General features: G+C 52.3%; 2 protein-coding genes across 2 annotated transcripts in view; both read right to left on the bottom strand.

The window, feature by feature from the left end:
- Positions 1 to 321: 321 nt before the first annotated feature.
- CSUI_001568 (kynurenine 3-monooxygenase and-related flavoprotein monooxygenase family protein) lies at positions 322 to 11308 on the bottom strand (the record flags this gene model as incomplete). Its single annotated transcript, XM_068061773.1, has 10 exons — positions 322 to 871; positions 1427 to 1599; positions 2142 to 2211; positions 3088 to 3189; positions 3634 to 3880; positions 4742 to 5253; positions 5483 to 5573; positions 6259 to 7159; positions 7961 to 8399; positions 9373 to 11308. Coding segments are annotated over 10 exons (4725 nt in total), but the record flags the coding sequence as incomplete, so codon positions are not given.
- A 972-nt stretch (positions 11309 to 12280) lies between these two features.
- CSUI_001567 (uncharacterized protein) overlaps positions 12281 to 26151 on the bottom strand; it is a 33045-nt gene continuing 19174 nt past the window's right edge. Inside the window, exons 6-8 of the mRNA XM_068061772.1 lie at positions 25592 to 25672; positions 19384 to 25086; positions 12281 to 18630 (exon numbers count right to left, since the gene is read on the bottom strand). Coding sequence (XP_067926251.1) covers positions 15814 to 18630; positions 19384 to 25086; positions 25592 to 25672 — 8601 coding nt within the window. The 3' untranslated portion in view covers positions 12281 to 15813. The remainder of the gene's footprint in view (positions 18631 to 19383; positions 25087 to 25591; positions 25673 to 26151) is intronic.

Below are 26151 nucleotides of genomic sequence, written 5' to 3'. Positions count from 1 at the left end.
AGGCAGGAGAGTAGAGCTCGGCTGGCAATTCGACTCCTGCACTCGTATCCGAAGGAGAGTAGTTACGGGGAGTCCTAACTGTGATAACTAGAGTGTCCTACTGGGCGGGCCGTGTGGTGTGGTTCGCAGCTTCTAGAACCGGCTTGAGGCCTCGCCCTTGAGGTTTGTCAAGAGTGGCGACTTCGAGCAGGACATGCTGCTCTTCTATAGTTTGACCGCAACTGCTGGAACTGTATAAAGAAATAGGACCCATGTACCTAGTTGTTGGAGCTATATAAAAGCATGGTATATCAATTTCCTACGACTTCGAGGTTAGCAAAAATCTTGTATATTTGGTCCGAAACCCCCAACCGTGCTACGGGCCGCCTGTTAACGGGAAAAGCCGGCCCGTAAGTGGCAGGATGCATTGCTTCCCTCCCATCCGCAACTGGGTAGCCAGCAAACAGGCCAGCAAATCAACACGACCCCCTACAGGGCCAACGGCGAGGAGGTTGAAAGGCGTAAGCGCGATCACGATTAGCAGGTGACTTTTGGCAGGCGTTCGGCAGATTTCCTTCAAGCATCCGACGAGAAACTATGTACTGCCGGACAGATCAGTCCCATCTGAGCTGAAGGTCTATTCCATAGAACCGAGGCTCTGATATGCATGCTCCAGTGCCTTCTCATCTCCTACAATCGCAGGACGGTCTGCTGCTTTTTCAGTGACGTCAGGTTCCACGAGCTCGCCCTCCCGACGGCGGCTCCCTGTCCTTGGCGGGACCTGGCTATCATGCTCTACCGGTCTGACACTTCCCCATGGATCGCTGAGCCTGCGCGCGGCCTCACGATTGGATTCGTCGTCTGCAAGATCAAGTGGCGGCGTGACAAACTCCTGAGTCACACCAGGAAACGCAGAAGCCAAACCACAATCAGCGCATGCTGCCCCCCCGGCTGAAGACACAGGGGAGTCCTTCCGTTCTTAAGCAAACGTGGATGAGCGTTCACACGCCAATGACTTGAAGCGATGGGCATCCGAGCCCGCTCTTGCCAGTTCAGGCTCATGTCGTGATGGCATCAAGAGCAAAGAGCGCCACTGGCGGCGCCAGAGCGACCGGTGCAGTGCCCACGCCGACACCACCGGCTTCCACTATGCTGACAAACTAGTGTCCGTTTACCGTCGTGAGGCGCATTCGATAACAGTCTATCTGCGGGACTGCGAGTCACTCGCATCCGGCGTGACCGAGGAACTACTTCTGGCCGTGGCAAAGAAATTTGCCACGGCCAGAGGAGTGTACGATCTTTCTCCTGTCCAGGCTGCCCTTCAATTCCCTATGCTTTTTTCGAACCCCACCGCACTGGCGACCCACCGTGTAGGCCGGCAGGCTCCAATGAGTACAATTCTCAACTCTTTCACGTCAAGTAACTCGCTAACTGAAGTGAGGCTTACCTGCTGTTTTGGTGAAGTCAACTCCCGACTTTCTGCTTCGTTCTCCCGGAACGTCACGTACCGAAGCGCCTCTTCACTCACAGCCGAAGCGATGCTAGCAACAACAAATCGGAGATTTCCACTCGTCAGCGCGTTGTATAACGAGCGCAAATGCACTGAATGCACAGTCCAGCCTGAAGAAAAGACATACACACCTGGACCCCGCGAGTGCTAGCAGGCACCGGAGCACCGACTAGAGTTGCGACTCTAAAACAGTTTGAAGCAAGGAATGATCACTTCAAACTGCGGCTTAGAGGTAGCGATGAAGGGAATCTTATCCGGTCTTGGAAGTTCGTCAGTACCAATTCAACAAGTGAACAACTCGAAATTTGTGCCACAACCGGGCTGTGAACGCCTAAGCGGGCGGGTGATTTTCCTGTACACCGTCCGAGCAGCGTCGTTTCGTTCATCTCAAAAGGAGACCTTCTCCGCTCTGAATACCGGTTGTGTACTTGCTGGTTTTCGAAGCCCGCGCATCATTCTCCCCGACGGCACCGGTCTTCCTGCCGCGACTTCCTTAGACTCAAAAGCCTCCTCTGAATGGTGATCGGCGGCAGGCCGCAAAATAAAGTAGTGAGGATTGCTGAGGTCTCGCTTGCTTTTCTTGATTGTGGACTCGCTGTTTTCTGTCGCCGTAGCCGCTGCGCTATCCCGAAGGCGTGCAGGCCGTTCTCACCTAAAAGTGACAGCTGACGCTGACGCAACTCAGCTGTTCCAGAGGGGCGGTTGGACGGGCAGAGCAGGTCCTGCGCAGAAAAGAAGAGCACTGTCCCCGCCGTCAGAACAAGACCAACTCATGCGCGCTTGTCAGAAATATGTGAGGCACAATGAGTAATACTTTTGATGGGAGAGACTGCAACTGGAACCGCAGACAAGCGTCTTGCACAGACACTCAGGACAGAGTGCTCCGCTAGACAGCACCTATGAAATCTAACAAAATCCAAAAGAAGGATAAAGTTATTCAACGTACTCGAGCGTTCACGGCTGCGTGAATTTCGGCCCTTCATCTCGAAATATCTCTACAACCACCCAGTTAGTCCCGCAGTTCTTCTGTTATCGACCTTAAGCACCGTTCAAGCGTGCCCTCCACTGCCAGTAGTAGTGCCCGTGTCACACACCCCGATGTATACGCGTCGCCCCCGCCTCACACCAGATGTACTTTCTCGTGTTTCCCCGATTCCCATTCCCTTTCAACTCTGGGGACGACAGAAGAGACGCGTTGTTCTCCCAAGGAATTACACTAACTCGGAATAACACCATAGAAGTGCTCTCATGAAGATATCTAAGACATCTGCTGGGTTGTGAACATTTCCCAGGTAGATGGAATGCTACACGGACACCTGACAACCTTTGTTGGTCCGCGCGTGTGACACTGGAACTTCTGAAGCCTATTTCTTTCCTATAGGCATGGCAAGACTGGAACGTGAGAACGAGAGGCTCTCCTGCAAACGCGTAAGTCACACTGGGCCACGGCAACTCTTCCGTTGGATATCACGAACTCTACATCACTACTCACAGCCCTGTAAAGAGCCCACTTATTACGCAGTCGAAGCCGACCACGCTGGGTAATGCACCGCGCGAAAGCCCGTACGTGCGTAAGACTCCGGTCCCGCGATACACACCTGGAATGTAAGAACGTCGATTAGATGCCTCTCCAGTGGAAAGGCGGCACTGACACGGTAGATATTCCGCATGACAAAAGTTTTCTTGTGAGGAATTCTCATCTGCAAGACATGACAGTACCCGCACATCCACCTCTAGGTTGCGATAAAGACTACAAGTGAGTCGAGAACTCCCGCATGGGGGCCCCGCAAGCCTAGAGCCTAATGATGCTGCGTCAGCGCTCAACATACACGAAGTGAGCACTAGCTCCGTACTGAAGGTAGGCTAAAGCTGACTCGGTCATCTCAACTCATTGTAACCTTGCCATGCGAACTCGCCCGTGAAAGCCACCACGCTACTGAAACACTCGACGGCCTAGACAAGTGAGTGCGTCTGCACTGGGATTGAGTCATATGTAACACGTGAGCCACGTAGCCAGCACGGCCAACAGCATGCTGAAGTACCCCGACGAAAACATTTCCCTGAGCTGTGACGAACGGAACCTACACGGCTGGGAACGGATGGTACAGCAACCAAAAAGCATCCCCTGCTGCTCGCGTAGATACCTGGACAAGGGGCTCAGTTATCCAGTTGTCGTAGTTAAAATCTTTGACGCGCAGCCGAGCGTCGTTTGTGCGGAACTTCTGGGTGTTCTCGTGGAAGACGTCAAAGCGAGGCGCGGCTAAAACAGTCTCCATCCACTCTCGCAATGCAGGAGAAATGTAAGGTGGTGCTGGAACCATCAAGTCTTGCACATGCAGGCACACCTGCTGCGCATTCAGCAGATCCGCAGGTAGCGCTCCATTCAGCAGCCTGAGAAAAAGGGACACAAGGCCAAGTAGCTCAAAAAAGCAAGCTAAGGGGGAGGAAAGCACTACAGTGTTTCATTTGCTGGGGAATATGGTGCCGTCGATGGACGGAATCGCTCGCTTACTCCGTCGGGGAGAGCGCACGCAGACAGACTTGCTTCCGGAGTGCACGGCCCAGCTGTGCCTCTTGGTTCGATCTCGGCAGCAAACCAGCTCCGTTGGTCACGAAGGAAAGCTTGAATTATTTCGTCACGTTGTTTGCTGGGAGGAGGGCACTGCTTAATAACTTCCTCACGTATCTTTGTAGCCACAAGAAAAGTCGAAGGTGCATGCACCTTCGAGATGGCACCAACGGATATACGGATAACTTAGCAGGACCCAGGCCCTTCCACACGGGCGTGGTGACGCCGGCAGAAAGAAGTCTGTCGCCAGAAACCATGAGCTTCTATCCTTCAGCAGATCTCGTACAGCTGAAATACCCACGGACCACGGGCTATCCAAATCCCTCTACTAAACAAGCTTTTTTTTTCCCTCGGTCTGCCACCGCCGCTGAGTACCTTCGAACGCCTTCCCCACCCCACGGCCGGCTCAGCACTTTCGGTAGGGCCTTTGTACACTCCTTCTTCCAGACACCTTATCTCTCCGAAAGCGCCTGCGTGAACTCTGTGATCTAAACTTCGTTGCCACCAGCTGGACGTGCATTCGTTTCAGCGCCTCTACCGCATACGAAGTCCCCTCTCTGTGACTGTCCTTTCCATCCACTGCAGGTAGGGCCACCTGCCTCTCTCAGAGACAGCGTAAGTCACATACGTGAGCAGAAAAACGGCCCCTGCACACGCTTCGTGTGTATCAAAAAATGACCTACGCAGCAGTTTCTTCAAGGAGAGGTACAATAAACTCCTCTTCGCCAAGAACAACAGCCGCAAACGCCACCTTGAGCAGAGCTTCCCCAAGCTCGGTCTTCCTTCTCTCTCTTTCATCTCTTTCGAACACCTCGTCTTCCTGGGTGTCCTTCTCTGCGGAACACCCGGGCATCAGCCGCTGGTGCTGAGTTGACATCGTGTGGGTGTGCTCTTCAAGACGTAAGTTGGAACTATGTCCGTCGGCGTCTTCGGCTTCTCTTTCTCCGCCTCTTTCTGACAGACAAAGCATCTCCTTTGCATCAGCTGCGGAGCGTCCTTGGATGCCCGCAAGCCGAGACCAGACGCAAGGAAACACCTCTCCCCCGGTATACGGCCCTAGTCCGTGGTGATTTGCGTACGCTTCGCGATCTTCCATTATCTCCAGGAGAGGCGGAGTTGACGACGACGCGCTTGAATACCGGCGGTGAAGCATATAGCGGAGGAGACTTCGAGTCCAGTTGATTTTGACATTTGTCTGGGGGAAGGATGCAAGCAAAATAACAGCAAGCCCAGTGGCTGTGACCTCTCCCAGGTGGAAATTTGATTTCTTGTTGGTGAATGTCTGACGGTGCACACCAGATATGGCCTCTACAAAAACCTGAGTATATCCAGCCTTCGCGGCTACTCTCTTCCACCATTCAGATTGAGTCGGGCCCACGACAACGCCTCCATGCTGCAGTCTCGCATTGTTGGGTGCTCCCTACCTCGGCCATGGCCCAAATCAGATGACAAAGAGCAGAAAGAGAGAGAATTTCGCCCTCTGCTTCTAGCGCTTGCTGGACCTGATCGTATAGCCTGCAAATTTAGGACAGACTCGCTTTGACAAAAGCCAGATACACACGAGATGTGAGGCACACGCGCGTCTGAAGAAAGTAAGTATTGCATCCTGCATGCATCTGTTCATTCTACTATCGTGACCGACCACCCAACTCTGCGCTTCCTATCAAAACGCTTCAGATTTCACTGCGAAGGATTCAAGCAGTGCTTGTTACGTCACGTGGAAAGTGGAAATCATAACAACTTAGCACCGGAGACGCGACGCTTTGCCCGGACACAGACAGCAGCTACAGTTGTCGTGCCTTCCCTTGACTGGAAAAAAAAATATACGAGACGCCGCAAAAGTAAGATATGATGCCTTCCGGAAACCAGCGCTAGACCGCGTAGTCTGCAAGAACTCATGCAATTCTCGAGAAGCTGGGTTAATGCTTAGTGTATCGAAAAGACTGAGTCCCCGAGATTAGCACCTGTACCTATGCTGGCAGTGCACAGGGGCGTGGAGCCGTCGTATGCCGAAAATGCAGCACTGCTGCAGTACCTAAGCCGCTACTGAAGGGCTGCCCGGTTTACGTTTCTGTATCACAACCGTTGCGGCTGCTTCGTCAAATAACAGATGCTTCTACCGCGAAGGATTACCCCGCTGGATCCCCCCTGGCGCTTCAGCGTACGATATGCAGAAGGAGTCCTCATTCGCATGCCTCACCTGGCAACGTTCTCGTCCTGGTAGCCAAGCTTGCCGCAAGCGTGAAGCACCACAATCCTGGACTGGATGTCGGCTGCACCCCTCCGTCGTCCGTGCCTATCTGAAGTTTCCCTGCCTACTGAGCCGGCTAGACCTGCCAGTTTCTCACTGATGGCTTTCTGGACTTTCAGTCTCCGATGGATGTGAGTCCTCACGAGAAGCCTATTGATCGCCGAGAGATTAGCGAGACACCCTAAGGTACGCAGGAATTCCCGCATCGAGGATGCTTCAACGACGCTGGCGAGGCGTCGCATAGTCATGTGCAGGAGTTGCTCATCGGGCAGCCCTAAAGTCTGCAAGGCTTCGAACAAATCGCAGATTGATGCGCTATCCAATGACCAAAACACTCGGACCTTATTTCGGAGCTGCTGTTGTAGCAGCGGGACCAAACCAGCCTGCCGCCGATGAGGAGGGAGTTTCCCCATGACGTAAAGAATCTGAACACAGTCTTCAGCAAAAAGCCGGGGAACAAGTCTTCCAGTCAAGGACAGAAGAGAATCGACGACGGGATGAGACAGGTACTCCGCCTCAGAAAGACCGACCAGGATGTGTGTGACATTCTGAGGGTAAAGAGCGTGTAGCCGTTTTTCTACCATACCGCAGCAGGCGTGGAAAAACCGCGGATCAGGGGCAACTGTCGCGGCCAAGCCAAAGCCGTACAGGGCGCGGGACAATTGGAGAGGAGAGAAAGAGAAAAGAAGTTCTACAGTCCGTTTCTGCAGAGCTCGGAAGAGTTCCCGATTCGCAAACCCCAGCTGCGCAAATGCGGGGACCACCAGCATGACGTCGTGAGCGGTGAAACTCTTGGCTTTTGGAAGCATTGCAAAAGAAAGGTCTGCAAAGAAGTCGCGGTCTGCCACGCCTGTATCGCAGCACGCAGAGACAGGCAACTGTGTGGTAATGGGCTGTCGTACAAAGAAATGTCGCATCCACCAAAGACCGCTTCAGTAGAAACTTCTCGCTCAACACCAGCCTATAAACTGCAGCGTCTACAAGATATTCAATCCTCCCTTGCTCGGTCACTATGATGATACGGCTTGGGTGACCTGCTTCTCTATTCTGTACTCCGATCAGTGACGCACGCTGTAAAAAACGGGACACTGACGTCAGGAAAAAGGGTGTTCCGCAGGCTGTGGTTTTGGCCATCTGAGTTTGGAAACGCGAAGGGAGATGAAAAAGCCTTTGAATTTACATTTGTTGGCAGTGATCGGGAATGCTACGGAGACGCGTTCGGGTGGGAGCCGACAGCCTGCGAAGTAAGCCGGCAAGTATATTGCCGCCGAGCACCTCCATCATTAAGTGGGGAAACGCTTTGAAAACCTGGCCGGCCGCAGTACATACTAGCTGATCTAAAAGATTTCTAAGGATCCCCACACAACCCCAAGAAACGAGCCCAGGCGAGTCTATAACATGCACACTTGTGCCAGATATGACGAGCGTCCGCGTCTGCCTAGATAGATGTCCGCCTGCAGCCACAGATCACCTCATGCTATCAGGTTGATTCCTGTGTGCTGCTTGTCTCCTGAATTACCGACGCGACCGTTCTTCTAAGGCTTCAGGATTGCTGCAACACCATAATCCAATACACCTGCCTGGACTCATGCTCTCCCACGTTCATACCCCGACAGACGGAGTCCATGTAAGAAATTAGTCAGGAACCTACCAACTTCAGCGTAAGCCCAAGCAAGGAGACTCAGCTGCCTCGTCGTGAGATCTGTGATAAATGTCCTAACTGCGGGAGCAACTGTGTAGCGCAGGAACTCTTCATCAGCTTGCCCCAGACGCGCGAAAGACCATGCAATCGATACAATCTCGTGGACAGCACAGTGCTCAATCCGGCTCTCGAACCGCCGCCGTATATCCCTGAACAGCGCTCGGTCGACAAAGCCCATTGTGCCGAAGGCCCACGCGACAGTCGCTAGCTCTCCTCCAGTTAGCGTCTCCATGGATCCACGGACTTGAGCGGCCAGAAGCCCGAAGAGCCCTGCGTCGTTCACCTTCAGGCGCGCTAAAGACCCGCATATGCATGCCACTGTGCCAGGGATATTCGTCCGCACACCCTTGTCCGTTCTGTTCTCGACGACGTCGCTCTGATCTGCCTCCTGCAGAGCAACAAAGCCGCACTCCCTCGACGTATAAAACGCAGAGGAGAGCCGACGGGGCATGCCCACAACTCTGACGAGGCACACGTGCAACCTGACTTGCAATACGCCATCAGGGCTCGGGGACCGTCTTCACAAAAAACAAGACCAGAATGCACATGTAGTGCTCGCCCCCGACCTACCAGTCACCTCAAATACTTTCCATGCTTGCACTTCACACAGAATGTGAGGATAACTCGGAGTTACATCAAGCTAAGGTACCTGGACTAATTTTTCATCACGGGATGTCCGGTCAGATAGCACAACGGTATCGCGGTCGGTGCCCCAGCTCAACACTAAACACCACGACAAGTTTTGAGAGCCTCTCACGGGTCCATTCTGCAAGGCTTCTACAAGCACTAAGGACAGGCCTGCCGCTCGGATCTCAGCCAAATGACGGAGAACGCAGGGTCAGGTGAGAGTAGTAGGCGAGACAAATGCTTCAGCTTCTCCAAATCGCCCGCACACTTCTGTTGTTTACATCCCCCCTTTATCCGAGTTTTCTGGGATGGCTCCTCCCGACAATCGGGGTAGCCTGGAACTTGAAAATCCACGCCCACGCATCTGATGGGTGAATGCTACTGCGGTAGCTTACGCACTAGGTCACTGATGAAATATCTAAACGTGTAGAACTTCAGCCAGGTCCTGGCTGCAGTTCTACGCGACAAGCCGTGGTGCATTCAGCGCCGCACTTGTTTCATTACCTAAACGCCGGTCGCTCGGCTGCCGCGGCTGCAGAAGGTTTCTTGAACGGGCAGTGCGCGAACAGATCGAGTCCCTACAGTTTCCCAGAACCTACGACCACATCTACTGTCGCCCTGTTATAACGACAATGGTATCTACGGTGAAATGTACAGACACCCGCCTGCTACACCTATACGGAAACACGCCAAAGATCGTCCTGTGTACACAAGAGTGCTAGTAGAGGCCTTACCGCTGCCTCGGCCGGCGTGAGGGGGAGACACTGCGACACTTTGAGAGCCTCGACGAGTGCAGCTTGAAGCGCCATACTCTGGCGAACAGGGAACGTCATCTTGCTAAGACAATATAAGGCGCACGATAGCTGAGTGTGAGTCATATCCGGGACAGTTGCAGTTAGCCGCTGAATGAGAGTAGGCAGCCATTGAGGCGCCATCTCCAGACGGACAAGCCCCCAAAAAATACTGCAGAGACCCACACAGTCAAGATTGGGGAGAGCCGTCTCTGCCGCGCTGACGAGAAGAATGAACCGGGGATCCTTTCTTAACACGCTGGCTTGATAAGGCGTCGATAAACGTCCAAGGCGATGGATAGCAGTCGCAATGTTGATAGGGCTTAGGTTCGCAGGCAGAACCGCAGAGGAGGGCGAAGACGGAGACGACCCGGGAGCAGGCGACGGAGACAGACACGAAGAGAAAGAGAGGGGGAGAGATGGAGAAACACAAGAGGGCGCCGTGAGTGATGGTTCTGATATATCATCAATCAGGGGCGCATCCTCCCTCGACCTAGAAAGGCCATGTCGGGAAGCTGCGGCAGAGGACGAGGAACTTCCTGGAAAAGAAGGGGGAAAGGGAGCTGAAGAAAAGACAGTTGACGAATCAGGGACTTGCTCAGTAGAAAGGTCGACAGCAAAGAGAACCTGGCCAACGGACCGCGCGCGCACAAGCTGGGTTTGTACCTGAAGTTGCTGGGGTGACAGGCGAGACCATGTTTCGTTCTTTATTTTGAATGTCTCTTCGATCAGCTGGTCGGGTTGCGATGCGTCAAGATGCTCTGCTTCCTCTTTCAAGCGCCGTTTTCGCTCAAGACATGCGACGGGTTTTACGGACTTAGCCAGCTGGTCACACTCTTTTGGACCGGCTTTCATTGACGATGCAGGCAACGCGCTGTGAAGCGTGGCATCTCCGCCTTCTGCTGACAGGAGCTGGCCGTCAATTTGCCTCCCTTCTTCGGAAGTGTCACCAGCTGAATTGTCCTCCAAAGAGTCTCCTGCCGTACTTCCTTCTGCCAGGCCGTCTTTCTCGAACTTTCCCAGGCGCCCCCTGTTGCGCCTTTTCCTACCGGTTTTCTGCGTGCCTGTCTCCTCCCTTGGCCCCGCAGACGTTCTGTCCGGTTTTCTCTCTTCTGTTTCGTTTTCCTCCGGTCTCAGAATCGCCTGAATCCCCCCACCCACACCTTCTCTCTCCTGTAGGTTGATCAGCCACTGGACTTTTTCCTCATGTCCCCCCATAGATGCTTCCCGTGCAGCGACTGCATCCGCCTTCGCCTGCAATCCTGCACACTCCTCACGACCGCTTATTCCTCTTCCCCTTCTCACTCGGTAGGCCCCAGGTTCGTATGTCCTGTGACAGTCTCGGCTTTCGGGCCTTCTCCTTCTGCTCTCTATCGTTTGTCCTGCTGTGCTAGACTCCCTCGTCTTCGGGCCGCGCAGTTCCGTGAGTCTCTCCTCCTCACCTGCATACCTGACCTTCGCCACGGCCTCAGCCCCACGTTTTTCCACCACTACCTGTAACTTGACCTTCTCCTTCGCTTTAACATCTTTTTCCTCGCGACGCAGTGCCCTCTCCATCTCAGCTTTATTCTCCCATCCTCCAGCTTCGGCTAGTTGTCTACGCAAACTATCTTCAGCCTCTGCTGCAGCTGAGCGAGCACCCAAGCTCAGGACTTTTGCTGTGTGTCGAGCAGCTCGGATTTCGCGATTCTGTTTTGCGCGAGTCTCCTGCTCTTTCAATTCCTCCCAGAGCGACTTGGCGTACGGCCCCCTGTCTACTTCCAGGCCCTCAAAGCTGAAGCGGCTGAATCGATTCTTTACTTTCCGAGAATCTGCGGCTGCAGGGTCTCCGGCAGAAACATCTCCTGCTTCTCCTGGAAGGAAGTATCCGGCCGCCCTTCTGCACAACAAGTGAGGATAAGAAGTGACGGTGTCCGTCGCCTTAAGAGAGTCTTTGTAAGCCAGATTCTACGTCTATCAACACGCAGGTCTCCAAGCTACCTGCCTTGGTTATTCTGTCTGCCATGCTACCCAGGACAGAGGCGGTTTGCACGCGCCGCCAAAGCGATGGGCTGAGCCGGGTAAACCCTGTCCCTTGTTTTTACCAGACACACAGCGAAGCATTCTGGCAAATTCCATTCAGGAAATCAGTGGACTCAGAGAGTACTCGCGTGTGAGCTTGACTACTCGGGAGAAACCCGGGGTAGAGCTTTAAGAAAAACATACCACTGTAGATTGTAGCTGCGTGTAATACAAGTATGTGGCATATATTCGGGTACTGCCATATGAACTCATGTCGGCTACCCCGCCTGGGCCACTCAAGACTAGGAAGGATGATAACACAAAAGGGGGGAATACCGGATGAGAAACACAAACCTCAGCGCTCCACGCTAAGCCCTCTTTCTCTCTCACACCGTGACTAAGGCGTCCTTCACATTACCTTCTTTGAGAGTGCTCTGTGAGGGACTGTTAGATGACTATGCTCCCGCCCACTCCTTCGCTCGTCCTTCGTCTAAAAGGTAGAATGGGTCCGAACAGACAGCTGCAGAAACGACTGGGGGGGCGTTCTCTTTGCTATGCAGAGAAACTAACGATCCGCTGACTCAGGGATTGCTTACTCCAACAGAACTCCGTTAGACATCTTAGACTCATGCACAAGCATGAACTAAGACGTCTAATGGTGTTCGTGATAAGCGAGGTAGACGTTGTGTGTGTGTGTGTGTCTCTGACCGTACTTTTGTATGTATCTCTCTCATATCCGATCGACGCGGAGTGGCCTCCTCGTTCCACTAAACGAGTTGCGTTGTAATGCAGTCTATACTGAAGAGAAGCTTCTCTGTCCGTGTACCCTCGTGTCCGTCCTGGAGATTACCTGATTTTCGGACTTTTCCGCAAGACACTCTCTTCTCTCCTCTTGGCTTCAGCGGTAGACGCCTGCGCCTCCTTAACCCTGAAGACGTATGACGCCGGAGAATCGGAATGCGATCCATATTCATCTTGACCGAGTTCGGTTTCTTCGAATCCCTGTTCGAACCGCAGACTTGCCTTATGAATTTCTGATTCTTCTTTGTCTCTACGGAGACTCTGCTCTACGGAGCGGGAAGCAAGTGGCGAGGCGGACAATCGAGATGAGCTGACAGAACGGAAGGCGCCGTGCTGCCAACAACGAAGGAAGGGCCGGAACGACAATGCAGCAAAGGGGTACTGCTGCTGCGAGGCGGGGGAAGAGGGACAACAACAGGCGACAGAGAGACTGGTAGAATACCTGGATGAGCACACACGGTTGTGCCCGGAGAAGACTGAAGGGCAAAGAGCGGCAGTAGATGTCAGAGGAGACGTAGCAGAAGAGGTTAAAGAAGGAGAGGAAGTGGGGACTGTGGGACACCTATTGCACGTGTGTCGAGACTTTCGCACGCGTAGAGGAGGGACACACGACCCGAAGGAGCAACAGTGCGGCCCAGTTGACGGGCCAGCAGCTGCTTTATAGAAAACGGGAGAAACTGAGGCACTCACGCCGCTACAACAGGGCAGCGATGCAAGCTTAGGTTGAGGGACGCCGGAGCCGTGTACGGGAAAGAAACACCGGAATCGTGAAAGATTCTGCGAGGACTGAAAGGAGGACAAAAGACAAGCGCACGGTAGCACCTCTCCATCCAAACAGTCGGTCCCTACTTTTACAGTGAGTGAGACTGGATGTCTTCCCCTTCCCCCGTCTCGTCTCCTCCCGCGAGGCCCAGCAGCTGCCGGGCCCTTGAGGAGCCGTGCAAGTGCCATTTCTACCCGGATAAACTGCGGAAGAACTGGCAAATGAACCCCCGTCGAAAACACGGAGGTCACAACCCAAGGCGTCTGGAGGGAGGTAGAACTGAAGCGAGAAAATGGGAGAGGTAGGATTTTTGGGGGCATGGAGTCACCCATTCAGCGCCACGCGGAGAAGGTAGGCAAGTTTCCAGAAATAGAGGTTCTTTAGGCTGCAGTCGTGGACAAGAGATGGTGTGCCTCCAACTGGTGGAGTAGTTTCTTCTCGAAGGACGTCGATGCGGAGGGTTGTCACCATGGTTTGTGTGCCTTCGTCCTCCATCTGCTTGACAAGAGGCTCACTTGTCACAAAAGAAACACCGCATCTGATGCGGGAGCAGAACACTACCACAAGGAAGGAGGGTATGTTCGTACTCTCGTTAAGGCACGGCGCCCGGTTGACGTTGTAAGCACCGATGTCTCCTCAACCTACCATTGGCTGGTTATACGGCTCGACGCCAGCACATCACCTTCAAAGCCGTCCGGCAAAAGACTCGAGTGTTGCAGTCTGTCGTCTTCTGATTGTTTACACGCAGTGTGCAAACCGCATATGACGCCACACACACTGCCGAGCGCAGTGGAGGAAATTCCGAAAAGTTCCACGGGTCCCTACAGCATGGTGACAATTTGATAAGTACTCACGGGAGTAAGACAATGCGGCTGAAACTCCTTGACCAAAGCGAGAGTATCGCTGCAACTCCCTTGTCAGCGACATCGATATCTGGTTGCATGCGCTGGTCGTGCGTATCGAGAATCGCGAACCACATCGGACAGAGACACTGGAGCTTTCGCGGTCTAGCACCGGCCCATCCACGACGGCGCCAGTTGTCGCACCACGAAAACCAGCGACTACCTTCAGACATACACACGAAAACAACCTTCAGACATACACATGGGACGAGCGGGCCGGGCGATCTGCAAACTGAACAGCTTCTACTGTACGGGAGGCAGGATGTTCACGGGGGCAGTCGACGCCCTGTTTTCAAGCAGCTGCCGCGTAAGCAATTATGGCAGGCCGGATGTCGTGACGGGGCAACTCAAGCAGCCGGAGACTGACCAGAACAGAAGAAGGCCCCCGGCTGTACAGATGATACCGACGTGACCACTGGGCCACGTGCTGCTTTGATGTACACAAACAAAGCCACACACGGCAGTTTCGTGTGGCCGAGAACCATTGGGCCTCCTGCTTTTCCATGTTTCTTTCAGCACGCCAGCATGCCCGACTCGACGGAGTGGAGGATCCTCGGTGCCTTTGGTCCTTTACGGAGTTACAGTTTAAGCTTCTCCCCGCGTGATTTAACTTGCTTGCATCTGCGCGTGCGTATGCACTAACCCAACACTCCGAAAGTCGAGAAGCACCGTGTCGATGTTGTCCTGAGTTTCCTGGATCCAAACCGTGACTCAGCTTGCAGCTTCACATGCAGAAGCACTCAGTAGGCATGTTCTTTCTCTTGTGAGCCTCGGCGGCCGTGTCCCCTATCTCTCTTCTATTGTGTCGTTGCGGTCTTCAGTGTACACGCCAGTCGAGGTTTCTAAGCAGGCGGATTTCCCCTACAACGGCCAAGCAAGTTCTTCCGCGGAGTCAATCGCCCTTTGTTACCTGGTGGCAGCCGCCGGGATTCTTTTAGAGAGAACATTCGTGCTTTGATGCTGATTGTGACACCACGTGTTGGCACCCGGTCAACACGTACAGTTGTATAACCACCAGTTAAGTGCCAACTTTTCGTAGAAACAAACTGAAAATGGGACGGAAAAACAAAGTCGGACGCGGACGGTTTGAACTGGATTCCGGCGTAACCTTCTCCGATCCCGCCTACCCAATGCGTGCGCCATTGCCCTATACGGACCCATTTGTAGGAAGAGGAAGCCACACCTACTACTATCCGAAGTGAAAGAGCTCAACACAACCTGCCGTGTGCGTGAAGGCCAGAAAAAAAGTCGAGAAAAAAAAAATTTGCCGGGGGGGTGCATCCAAGCCCTTGCTTGCTTCCTCGCATAGCATTTGAGATATACCCGCCGAAAACGTAGTATTCGCACCCAGTCACTGTCAGATGCCTGCTTGCACGCATACCATTAAGCAAAATACTATGGAACTATTACCGAGTGGATACGGTCACGAGACCATGATCGGCCGATGACGTCATCGAGTCGCTCAAAACTGCGTGTTCTGTGACGGCATCGACTCGCTCAACAATTTACTGACTGAGACGCCACCACCATGAAACCAAGGCAGAGCGTGCCGCCGAATCCATACGATTGAAAAGCTGATACAAAAATTCCATTCACAAGAACTTTGTTGTGCCTGCAATGTGCAGGATCACTTCGTGCAGGACGCTCTACTGTCATTTAGCAGGAGCATCCCTATTGTCATCACATCTACACTGCAGGCCTTTTCATTCCTTCAGCTTATCCTTTCTCTGCCTGATCTGTTCTGTTCCTTCCCCATGTTGGCCTCAAATTCCTTCTCTCCATTCATGTGTCTAACGTTTCCGGCTTGGTGTTGTTCACTGTCACCACCATTCCGTCTCGTTGTCCTACCTCTTCAGCCGTGAGCCCTTTCTCAACGCATATCTCACCGGCTTAGACCCCGCCACCGTGGTACCGACTCTATATTGTCCTGCTGCCTCCTAATAAAGACGAGTCCTCCTCACAGCCCTCGACAACAGGCACACATCGAGAGCTAAGGACAACGAGAGCCTCGTTGTCCCCGTCCTCGGGTTCCTCCGCGGGACTGCTGTTGCCATCTCCAATACAAGGCTTGACCCACATACCACAAACAATCTGCGGAAAACCAAGAGCCCTTTCCGCCTCAACAGCTGTTGCGGCCGCCTCCAGTAGGTGTCGTTCACGCCACTCGCTATCCATTAACCACTTCTCTCTGTGATACTCTAATCGGTGTCTACGTGGGATTGATCCTCCTGTGAGAGGCGTTACAACTCCCGACTCAATAGCAACGCCTCGATGATCTCCTACGCCGCCGGGTGGCCGTAACAACAAACCTCCAGTTCTTTCTCCCCCTGAGAAACATGTCTTCGCTCTCCCTCCTGGAGTCATACCTCCCGAGTACGAAAGCCAACCTACAGCTGGGACAACAGGTGCCGATGCCCCTCCAGAGCCAAGTGGTGTGCCTTTTCTTCTTCCTCCTGGTACTGCTGTCCCGACGACACGCAGACCGGGGGTAGCTGCTCCCCCACCCGGTAGCGTTCCATCGTCTACCTCACCACGAGGACGAGCTGCCAAGTAAAATATACCATCCCTGGGCACGCTACCGCCCCCACGAACCACTCCTCCAAGCACGGCGGCGGAATCTCCACGACTCTGCTGTGATTTCGAAGGGATAAGCCGCAAGCTCGGAGGGGGAGTAGTCATCTGATTCTGACTGAAGCCTGAGGGACGGCGGAGGTTCGGTTCTTCAATTTCCTGCTGAACGCATGCAATGACGCCATCAACGGCCATTAGAGACTCCAGGCCCTCAACATTCAAATCGGCAGAAACCAGTACACAAGGACGTGAGAAACGTAACGTTGTACTCTTGGATGGAAATCCCTCGACAAAAGGCTGCGAGATTCGAGCTCCACTTGGAGTTTCCATACACGAGCATCCTTTTCCTGGGGGGTCAACAGTCTCACAGTGACAGAGAGGACAGAACGAAGGCTCTAGCTTCGAATTTGCATCTCCAGCGAAAGAAAAGGACGACGCCTTTCTCCTATCTCCATCAAGAGGGAAAGCGGCTTTCCCTGTATAGCCTTTCCATTGGGAAAGCCCATCGGAACGGACAGAGACGTCTTTCTGCCCGCCCTCATCTCCCTCTATTGCCGCCGAAGAGGGAGGAATCTGGAAACGAACGGCTGGCTGGTGATGAGGGTGTGACGCGCACCTTCTGGGGGCTTCTTCTTTCTTTGAAGCCTCTTCAGTAACAGTCTCGCGGGCTGTAAGTGCACCAGACTTCTTCCTCCACCTGAATGAAGAAGACACATCTCCTTGATCTATTTCTTTGCTGCTTTCTGAACCATTCCCCGTGAAAGGTACGGGCTGGGGTGAGCGTTGGTCACCCAAACCGCTTGTATCAATCTTCGCTTCTGGGGTTTCACACCGTTCATCTGGAACCCGAGGAGACTCCGTCAGCAAAGTGTCTGTAAAATGTGTAACCAAATCCTTTGGCGAAGAAGCTTGCACTCTGTGTTTCTTCCCCTCTACAGGACTTCCAACATCGAGATCCTCTGATTCCTCCGTTTCTAAGGCAAGGCCCTCATTCGTAAACTGTTCTTTACTCTCCACCCTCTCCCTGTCTATTTCAAATTCGAGATCATCTCCGCCTTTAATCTCCCCCTCCTCCTCTTTCCGCGCCCCTTCTCGGGAAGGGTACACCTCCGTCTCCGGAGAGACGATCACACTGTCTTGCATTCCGGAGAGCGAGGGGAACGATCCCCCCCTATCTTCTTCGTCTTTGTCGTCTGATACTCTCTCATCCCACACAGACGGGGACAGATCTGGTGGAGGCGTGTACTCTGCACGAAACAGAAGAGGAACACCTGGGCCAACACTTCCTCCTTCGATCAATTCCCGAGGAGCTAGGCAGAAGCCAAGGACAACTTCTCCGTAGAGCTCCTTTCTCGCTGCAGCCTTCTGATGAGGAAAGGATTCGTTCATATCCGTACTCGAAACGTCCGAACCCTGGTCATCCTCATCACCGTGATCGGGTCCCTGTGTCGCCGAGAGTGACTGATCTTCCAGCGTGTCAAGACACTCAGTGCTGGGATGGCGTTTTTCACCCGACCGTCGACGTGGCCTCCCCGTAGACTGAGAGGCCTGATGCACTGGCGTCCTTCGGTTCGAGCTGGCTTCCTCTGCTGACATTTCGTTCGTTCTCCTTTCTGTATCGCCACTGTAGGTTTTTCTTAGATTCTCATCATGCTCCCGACAAAAGAGGATGGTACCGCACCTATGCATCGGAGACGGTTCCGCGGCCTCCTCTTCCACAAAGTTCCCCTCGCCCAAGGAAGAATTTATTGCCATTCTCCCTTTCTGACGATCAGCAAGAGAGGAAGAAGAACGAGAAGACGAGCAAGACCGCAGAGAAGGTCGTCGCTTTGGCTCGTGCAGAGGGCAAGGGTATCTCGAGGAAGAAGACGGTTCTGTTGGATGACGGACAAGGGAAGAACCGGTATATGACGAACAAGATGAACACGAGCCACCTGAGCTGTTCGATCCTCGTCTTTGTCGCCCGGAAGAACACGAGGTGTCGTACTCATCATCTTCTGTCTCGTGTGTGCTACTACTACTACGGATATGACACTCCCCTTCTTGGTCAGGGCTGCCATTTGAATTGAGGGTGCGTTTACATAGGTTCCCGACATCTGTCCGGCATAAGAAGGACGCTTCGCAGACTCCTTCGACCAGCTGCAGTAGAACACATATTCGGACCTAGGCAGGAAAACAAACAGAAGAAATGGAAAGGCATGCTTGTTTCTGCTCTTGTCTGTAGAAAGTCAAGAAAGGAATTTCACATTGGCTTTTCTATCTCTATGAACACACAAATGTAAACATCGTCACTCACGCACCCCGGTTGTCTATAGTAGCGCAGCTGCGTGAACTTACGGGAAGACCTGTGACCAGTTTGGACGTGACAGTCAACCTATACTCCTTAGATAAGCAGACGCTGCATTATCAGCCTGCTTGCTTTTGCATACCACACAAACAGATATATCTTGAGATGGAAGATGCTTCCTCAAACGCGAAGGGCTGAAGACCCTATGTCGTCTTCCTCCTCGGCCACACATCTCGCTCTTTTCCCCTCACACACACACAGGTTGCGAAATGAGAGGGTGTAGCTATCTTTGCTTGGGCTCTTCTCTCTACGACCCTCGAAGCCTCTCCTTCAATTTTCGGCCACGTCCTTCACTTCACAGTGCCCGGGGAGACAGAAAAGCTGACTGTTTAAGAAACTAGAGAGAGAGACGTAGCAGCGAGTAAAAGAAAGATTGAACGGGTTAGCTTTACCTACGTTCAGACACGAATTCGCGTGACGCTCGCCAGGCTGCAGCAAATACACACTCTTTCTCTTGGTGCTCCTGATCTCCACAGCCACTCTTATGTGCGGACCAAAGACGAACATACTAACTCCCAGCGCTTCCAACTGTGTCACCCGACGCGGGTAGGCTGCCAAATGGAGCTTACTTGAGAAAATCGTAGTCGAGCTCGTTGAACTGCAAGGACAACACTCGGTGAGAATAAGGTACACCATACATTCTTAACGCAACTCCATAATCTTTCGGGGTTTTGTTGCAACAATGCTTTCAGTTTATTCTGTTTCTGCTCCCACATGGTTTTCTTTTTCTCTTGTGCTAGGTCTCCTAGAAAGACGCCTCTCCGTCCTCTATTCCCCTGTGTACCTCTACCTCCTACAAACACATCGCGATATCCGGTATTACTCGGGCTTTTCCTGTCCGTGGCCGTTCTTTCCCTTGTGTCTTTCTGGTCCCCTTCTTTTTCTTCTTCGTTCCCGGTTGCCCCTGCTCCTTGGCCATCGAATGTTGTTTTCCTTATCTTATCTTGGTCCCTTGTTATCATTCCCCTTCCTGGGTCGCCTCTCATGTGTGCTGACTCCTTCTCTTCTTCCATCCCGTTCCCTCCCCTTGTCCCTACCCACTCCTGCTTACTATTAGGGCGAGGGTGTCTGTACAGCCGCTCGTCATGGTTCTGACAGCCTCCGGTGCCACCATCAGTGAAGTCTCCATCCCCCCTCATCAAGCTGTGTGTTTCACCATCATGTTTTTCATTGTTAGCTGGGCATGAACAAAATACATGCAAATCTCTAAAAGCCTCTGGAGGCAGATGTAAGACCCTGATAAGCTGCCGAGCTCTTCTTAAAAGTTTCTCCAATTGAACAACTGTATGTAGCAGTGCAGTTTCACCCCCTGCCACTGCTGATGCAGCAGATGCCGCATCAGGAGGTCTCTCACCTATAGCTCTTGCTACGGCTGTCGCGGCTCTTGCTGCGATAGCTGCAGCTGCAGGCGCGTTTGTTTGCCTGAACTGTTCCATTTCTCCTGCAATATCTAATGCAGCTACAATGTGTTGAAGTTGTCTTCGAATATCTCGATTCACTGGGTGTCTCAGCGTTCTTTCTAGTGCATCGAAAGGAACCGCTGCAGTCGCGGCTAAATATCTCTCCACTGGGGATTGCCTCAACATAGCTATCCCCAGTCCTTTTGGCCCGACTAAATGCGGCTGGAATCCTTCCACTCCTACAAGCCATCTCCCGCCTCCTCCTTTTCCTCCTGCCTGATGAGGAGATGAGAAAGTCGGGGAAAAGTTACCATAGCGGTAATGTTGACTTAATCCTGATCTTGCCGTTCGGAATCTCTCACAACGTCCGCTTCTTATGAGATCTTCTGCTTTCTTTATGACGCTCCCCAATCTTAGGCTCTTTTCGAATTCTTTTGCTCCGCCCCCTTCTCCTTGTCCCTCCTCTTGTTCTTTCTCTCCGTCGTTCGCATCTTCTTTGTCTCTTATTTCAGCGGTTTGTGCTACTAGATCATCCCTCTTGCTGAGTGCCGTCAACCTCATCACACCTCCTCCCGCTTCTTCTCCTCTTCTTCCGTTCTCAGTAAGGCCATCGTCCTTCGACTTTAACACATCAATACGGATTCCACCTTCAGTCGCATGGCCTACCACATCAATCATTCTGGCTTCATTGCCTCCTCCTTCTTCTTCTTCTTCTCCAATAGCACCTTGCTGGTACGGAAATTGTCCACTATTCGTCATGTTCTCACCGGCAAGGCGCTGAGTGGGCGGCGCAGTAGCAGAAGCATGATACGGTGCATGCGCACTTTGACTTCTATGACGGCTTCTACTGCATCTCCGTAGAAGTCTCCGGCTGCTTCTTGCTCTAGCTTGAGCGACAGCCTTATCCTTTGCCGCTGGGGGGGCATCTAAAGCAGCAGCGGCTGCTTCTGCTGCAGCCACAGCAGCAGCTTGCTCGAACTTCTCTTCTTCATCTGCTTCTCCTTCTAGGTAGTCCGTCGAGTGACTATCTCCTAGTGCTTCAAATAGCGGAGGGAAGATAGGTGAATTCCGCATAGGGACACGGAAAGGATCGCCCCACCTTGCGTGTTCGATGATAACTGGAGAAAAGCTTGAAGGGCTTGTTGTACCCGTGGCCGTATTGTTTGTGTCTGGATGATGATGTGTGTTAACGCAGAGAGAGAGTGAGGCGACAGGGGCAGAAGCAGAGGGCGAAAGCGAAGATGATGGGCTACAACTCATTGGGAAATGTCTCTTCTCGAGAGCCGGAAAGAAGAAGGAAAGAGGGGATGAAGGAGGAGAAAGTATGGAGGGCAAGACAGACGGAAAAAGACGACCTCGAGAAGATGACGAAGGAAACAAACCAGGTAAAAGCGCATCCCGATGGGTTCTTCCTAGAGGAACGATCATCGATTTGTTCTCTTCAACATTGTCGTAAGCCAGCTCTTCTTTTCTCGTGCCTCTGAGTGCTCTTCCATGAGAAGACACGCGCACTCCCCACCGACAACAACCACATCTACGTACTCCAGCAGAATCCCTCCATCTTCGTCGTCCTTTTTCTTTTCTTCTCCTTTTCTCGTTGCTATTTAGGACACCATCTGTTTCGTCCAAATCTTCTGGCTTATCATTATCATGATCATCACCCTCATCCTCTTCCTTCTCTCCGTCCTCGCCACTTGGAGACAGAGAGTCACATTCTCCACTCGTGCTCGTACTAGTGCTGAACCACATACCAGAAGTATCATCCTTACTCGATCGATGTTCAGAGAGGCTCACCGACCAGGCACTGCTGGTCTCTTCTCGTCCTCGCCCTATAGAAGGAAAAGGGTTGCGGTCATCAAGAGGGCTCAGTCTTCTTTTCCTGAACAGGAGAGGTACCGCAGAGTCTCCTGGTTTTGATCCTAGTAGCCTTTCACGGAAAAACAACTCTCGCCGACTTCGACTACTACGTAACGGGGCCGACAACCGTAGACAGCTTGCTACTGCCCCTGCTGCAGATGCACGCTGCTCTCCTGGCAATGTTCCTCCCAACCCCCCTCCTTCTTTATCGATCACGAAAGAAGAGTCCTTGAATTTCTCCTGGTCTGACTCACATCGCTTCTCAACACTTTCGCCCTCGTTAGAACGCTCACAGCTACCTACTTCGTTCTGTTGCTGATTTTCTTCAGGAGAGGAGGTAGAAGCTCCCCGCTCGTGATGACCCCTGTCTGCTGACAGGAGCTGATGACCTGCATTCGCTAACTTCGAGTGATGATCGCCTTCTTCTTTATCTCCTCTTCCTCCTCCAAAGAAACTCCGTTGCGGCATTCGTGAGAAATGAAACGGTGCAGCCCCTGTTACATTCAAGCTCCCTCCTCCTACGAGGGATGAATTGTGGTAGTCTTCGTCTTCTCTCTCTCCTCCGTCGTCTACCCCTTCTTCTTCATCTGTGTGGACCTCTCCCGCCGCCGCAGCAGCAGCTGCCGCGTCAGCCAGGGCTTGTACCTCAGCCGCTTCATCCGCTGAATTTCTTCGTGATTGACGACGCCGGTCACTGCTGGCCTCCGACCGTCGACAAAAGACGGGGAGAAGGGGAGCCAGCTGAGGATGAGATATCAATAGGAGGAGAGGAAGATGCTGAAGAAGTTCTTTTGTCTTGTTAGGCAGAGAAGGAGCGCTTCGTAGACGAAGGGCACAGCCATGAAGATATGAATGAACTTCTACATCTCTCTGGATAAGAAGGACTTCATGCGGGGAAAAAAACGAAGAGAAAAAGACCCACAGAAGGAAGTGAAAAGAATGAGGAAGAAAGAGCAAGTAGGAAAGTAGCAGAGAAGATGGCGAGGACGAAGTCAAAAGAAGACGTCTACATGGTGTGAAACTATTTCGACAAGAGCAGTATTGACGAGCCGTGTAAGTACACGAGTTTGGCTTGCACACTGGAATGATCTTAGTATTGCGAGTACAGCACCGGCACCTTTGACGACGAGCGTCCAAATGGAAGGGAGAAAAAAGAGTCAAGCCACCATCCCCTCTCTGACCTCGGATGACTTCAGCAATCTGAGCAGGAGAAAGAAACCCTGATCCAAGGTAAAGGAGAACAAGAATAGCGTAGTGATAGTGACAAGAATCGAGGAAAGAAAAGGTAGTTTTATGATGCTGTTGCATCTTATCAAGTCTGTCCTCCCCTTGTTGATAGGGTATGAGACATTTCATTTGATTTCGCATACGCTGTAAAGACGCACAAACACTCCAACATCTTCCGAGAAGTCTTCTCTCAGTCAATTGCCGCATTGTGTCTTCTTCTCTTCGTAGCCACCTATAAATTCCATGTCGGCGTTGCGTTCTTCCCTCTTCATCACTCCCCCTGGTGTCACCATCTTCCCTTCCTTCCTGCAACTCTCCTCTTTCTCCCTTTCTTCTTCTGCTGTTTTTTACACCAACAGCATCTCCTGCTTGGTGGTCCCGGACTTCATCATCCCTTCTCCCCCCTCCGCCAAACTCGCCTCCCTCGGTTTTCTCTTTCGGCGACATCTCCCCCCCTCTCTCTCTATCTTCTTCTTCGTCATCCCTTTCATCTTCTCCCATCCCGCGCCGACCCCGATGATGGCATACACATGAACAGCCTTTCTTCTCTCCTCCTCTTTCTTCAGCTTCCTTGAGCTTGAACCCTCCTTCCCCAGAGAAAAGACCGATGCGAGGGGGGGCACGGAGGGCAGGAGAAGAGCATGACATCGTCGTCATCATATTCGTGGGGGTAGGAAGAGTCGTCGTTCTACTAGTAGGGGCACTGAAAAAGGAGGAAGAAGCGGGAAGTCCTTTACTACTGCTACTACTGCTAGGACAGATGAGAACTTGCTGTTGTTTTCTTTGTATAATTAGATCGATCAAGACCTTCAAAAAAAACGCTGGATCTGTATGGACAGCAACCATACAGTGTTGCGCACGCGCCCGCATGACAAAGCGACTCGTTAAACAAGGGCTATAAAACTTCAGGGGAGACAACCAAGCGGAAGAGGAACCAGAAGACAAACGACTAGCTGCTGTACCTGCTGCCGCCGCAATGAGGAGCTCACCAAGCGTCCAAGAGGGATCTACCGATTGGAGAAGACTCCCATTAACACCAGCTCCAGTTTGGTGAAACACATGGCCGCCTTTTCTTCTCTCATAGTCTTTTGTCCCTTCTCTTCTTGACGTGTCCTTTCCTTTACTGTTCAACTCACAATTCTCGAACAAAGGAGGCGCTGATGCATCACCAAGATCTTCGACTCCATCTTCCTCTTTGCATGGCCCCCCGAAAACATCCGCCATGTCTCCCTCGGTATACAATTCTCTTACCCAACGTCTTCTTGTTCTCCCACTTCTTCCCCACCTTCTGTCCCCCTTCTCGTAAGCTAGTTGACGGCTGTGAGGAATTTGTCGCTGCTCTTCGAACACCATATCATCGTCCCCATCATTCTCTTCTCTACTCCATTCATTCCATACCTCATCTTCTTTCTCTTGCTCTCGCTCACGAGTGCCCTGGTGTCCTGTAACCCGCACCGCGTCCCCCTGTCCCTCCATGTCTTGCATTAGAAAACATTCGAGCCGACGCAGTAACACAGGCGCCGCTACACGTCGAAGAAATGCTCCGGAAGAAGGACAGAGAAGAATGGCTCGCGCATACGGAGGGAGTCTATCGTTGGCCTCATCGAAGTGAGAAGTGGCAAGAATGAGTGGAAAGGGAGGAGGTGGAATCTTGTCCGCGGATGAAAGTGATGGCAGGAAGACCATAGCACCGGCTGCTGCTGTCGAACAGCTGGTGGGTAAAAAAGAGACGGCCGAGGAAAGAGACGGATAATAAAAACACAGAGAGAGTGAAAGCTGTTGAAGTACCTGGAAACAAACAAAAGAAACAAAACAAAATAGGAGCCTACGCATGCACTGTACGTGGGAGGGAACGACCGAGAAAGATCCCTCGACTCTTTCAGAAAGAGAGAGAACAAGGGAAGCAAGAGATACTCAGGCACTTTCTACTGTCAAAAAACACCACGGACACAGTTCCTACAAGGGAGGAGACAAGCAGCTCACAAGAGAACAAGAAGAGCATTACGAGAAATTGAGGCAGCGTCTCTCACTCTCGGTCAAATGAGAGAAGAGAAGAAACATCAACACGATGAGAGAAAGAGCTCTCAAGAACAGCAAGAGGGAGGAAAGAAGTTAACGAAGCGAACCATAGGCAGTATCTCTTGCTAAACACTAACACCCGTGTGTATACTACGACAAATCAATATGCTCTTCTGTACTGATCCACTCCTGTCTCAAACACTTCTGACTGAACTGTGCATTTGTTTGTCTTGAAGCAAACAGACAGCTCGATTCGTCGAGGGTCATTTCTTACCAAGCCGAGTGAGTGCAGAACCGAAGTCTCTACACATCTTTCTATCAAGTCGGAAGACAGGGACGAAGACCCTCCCCGAGCCTATTAAAGACGTGACAGAGGCGAAACCGCACAGACTCCAGGAAGAGGTGGGAGAAAAGCCATATGAAGACTCATACAACAGACGGTTGGCATCGACATAAGAAGCGCTAAGACCCTCTCCCTGCCCACGAAGCCGCCTGTAGGCTCTTGCGTATGACTGAGATGCTTGGGTGATCAACAGGACCAATCTCGTCTGTCCGCAAACTCAGGTTCATTGAAAAGGCAAAGCGGTACGCAAAAAAAGAACTATTCCGACAAAGACATCAATTATGGGGGAGAATAGAGGGGAGATATACACTTCTTACTTTGGCTTTCAGACATGGCCGACCCTTGAACACCGTTTCTATCTCTACGCGGACGTGCAGGAGCACGCCCGCCTGACCGTTCTCTCCCCACATGTAAAGAAACACCGATACATTGACCAGAGCTTACGAAACAAAAAGCCACGAGACTATCTCATCTACAGAGAGACCTGTGAA

This window comes from Cystoisospora suis (genome assembly GCF_002600585.1).
Source record: "Cystoisospora suis strain Wien I chromosome Unknown contig_633, whole genome shotgun sequence".
NCBI classification, from domain to species: Eukaryota; Apicomplexa; class Conoidasida; order Eucoccidiorida; family Sarcocystidae; genus Cystoisospora; species Cystoisospora suis.
Note: the sequence above shows the minus strand (reverse complement) of the source record. Positions and strands in the feature narration are given on the sequence as shown.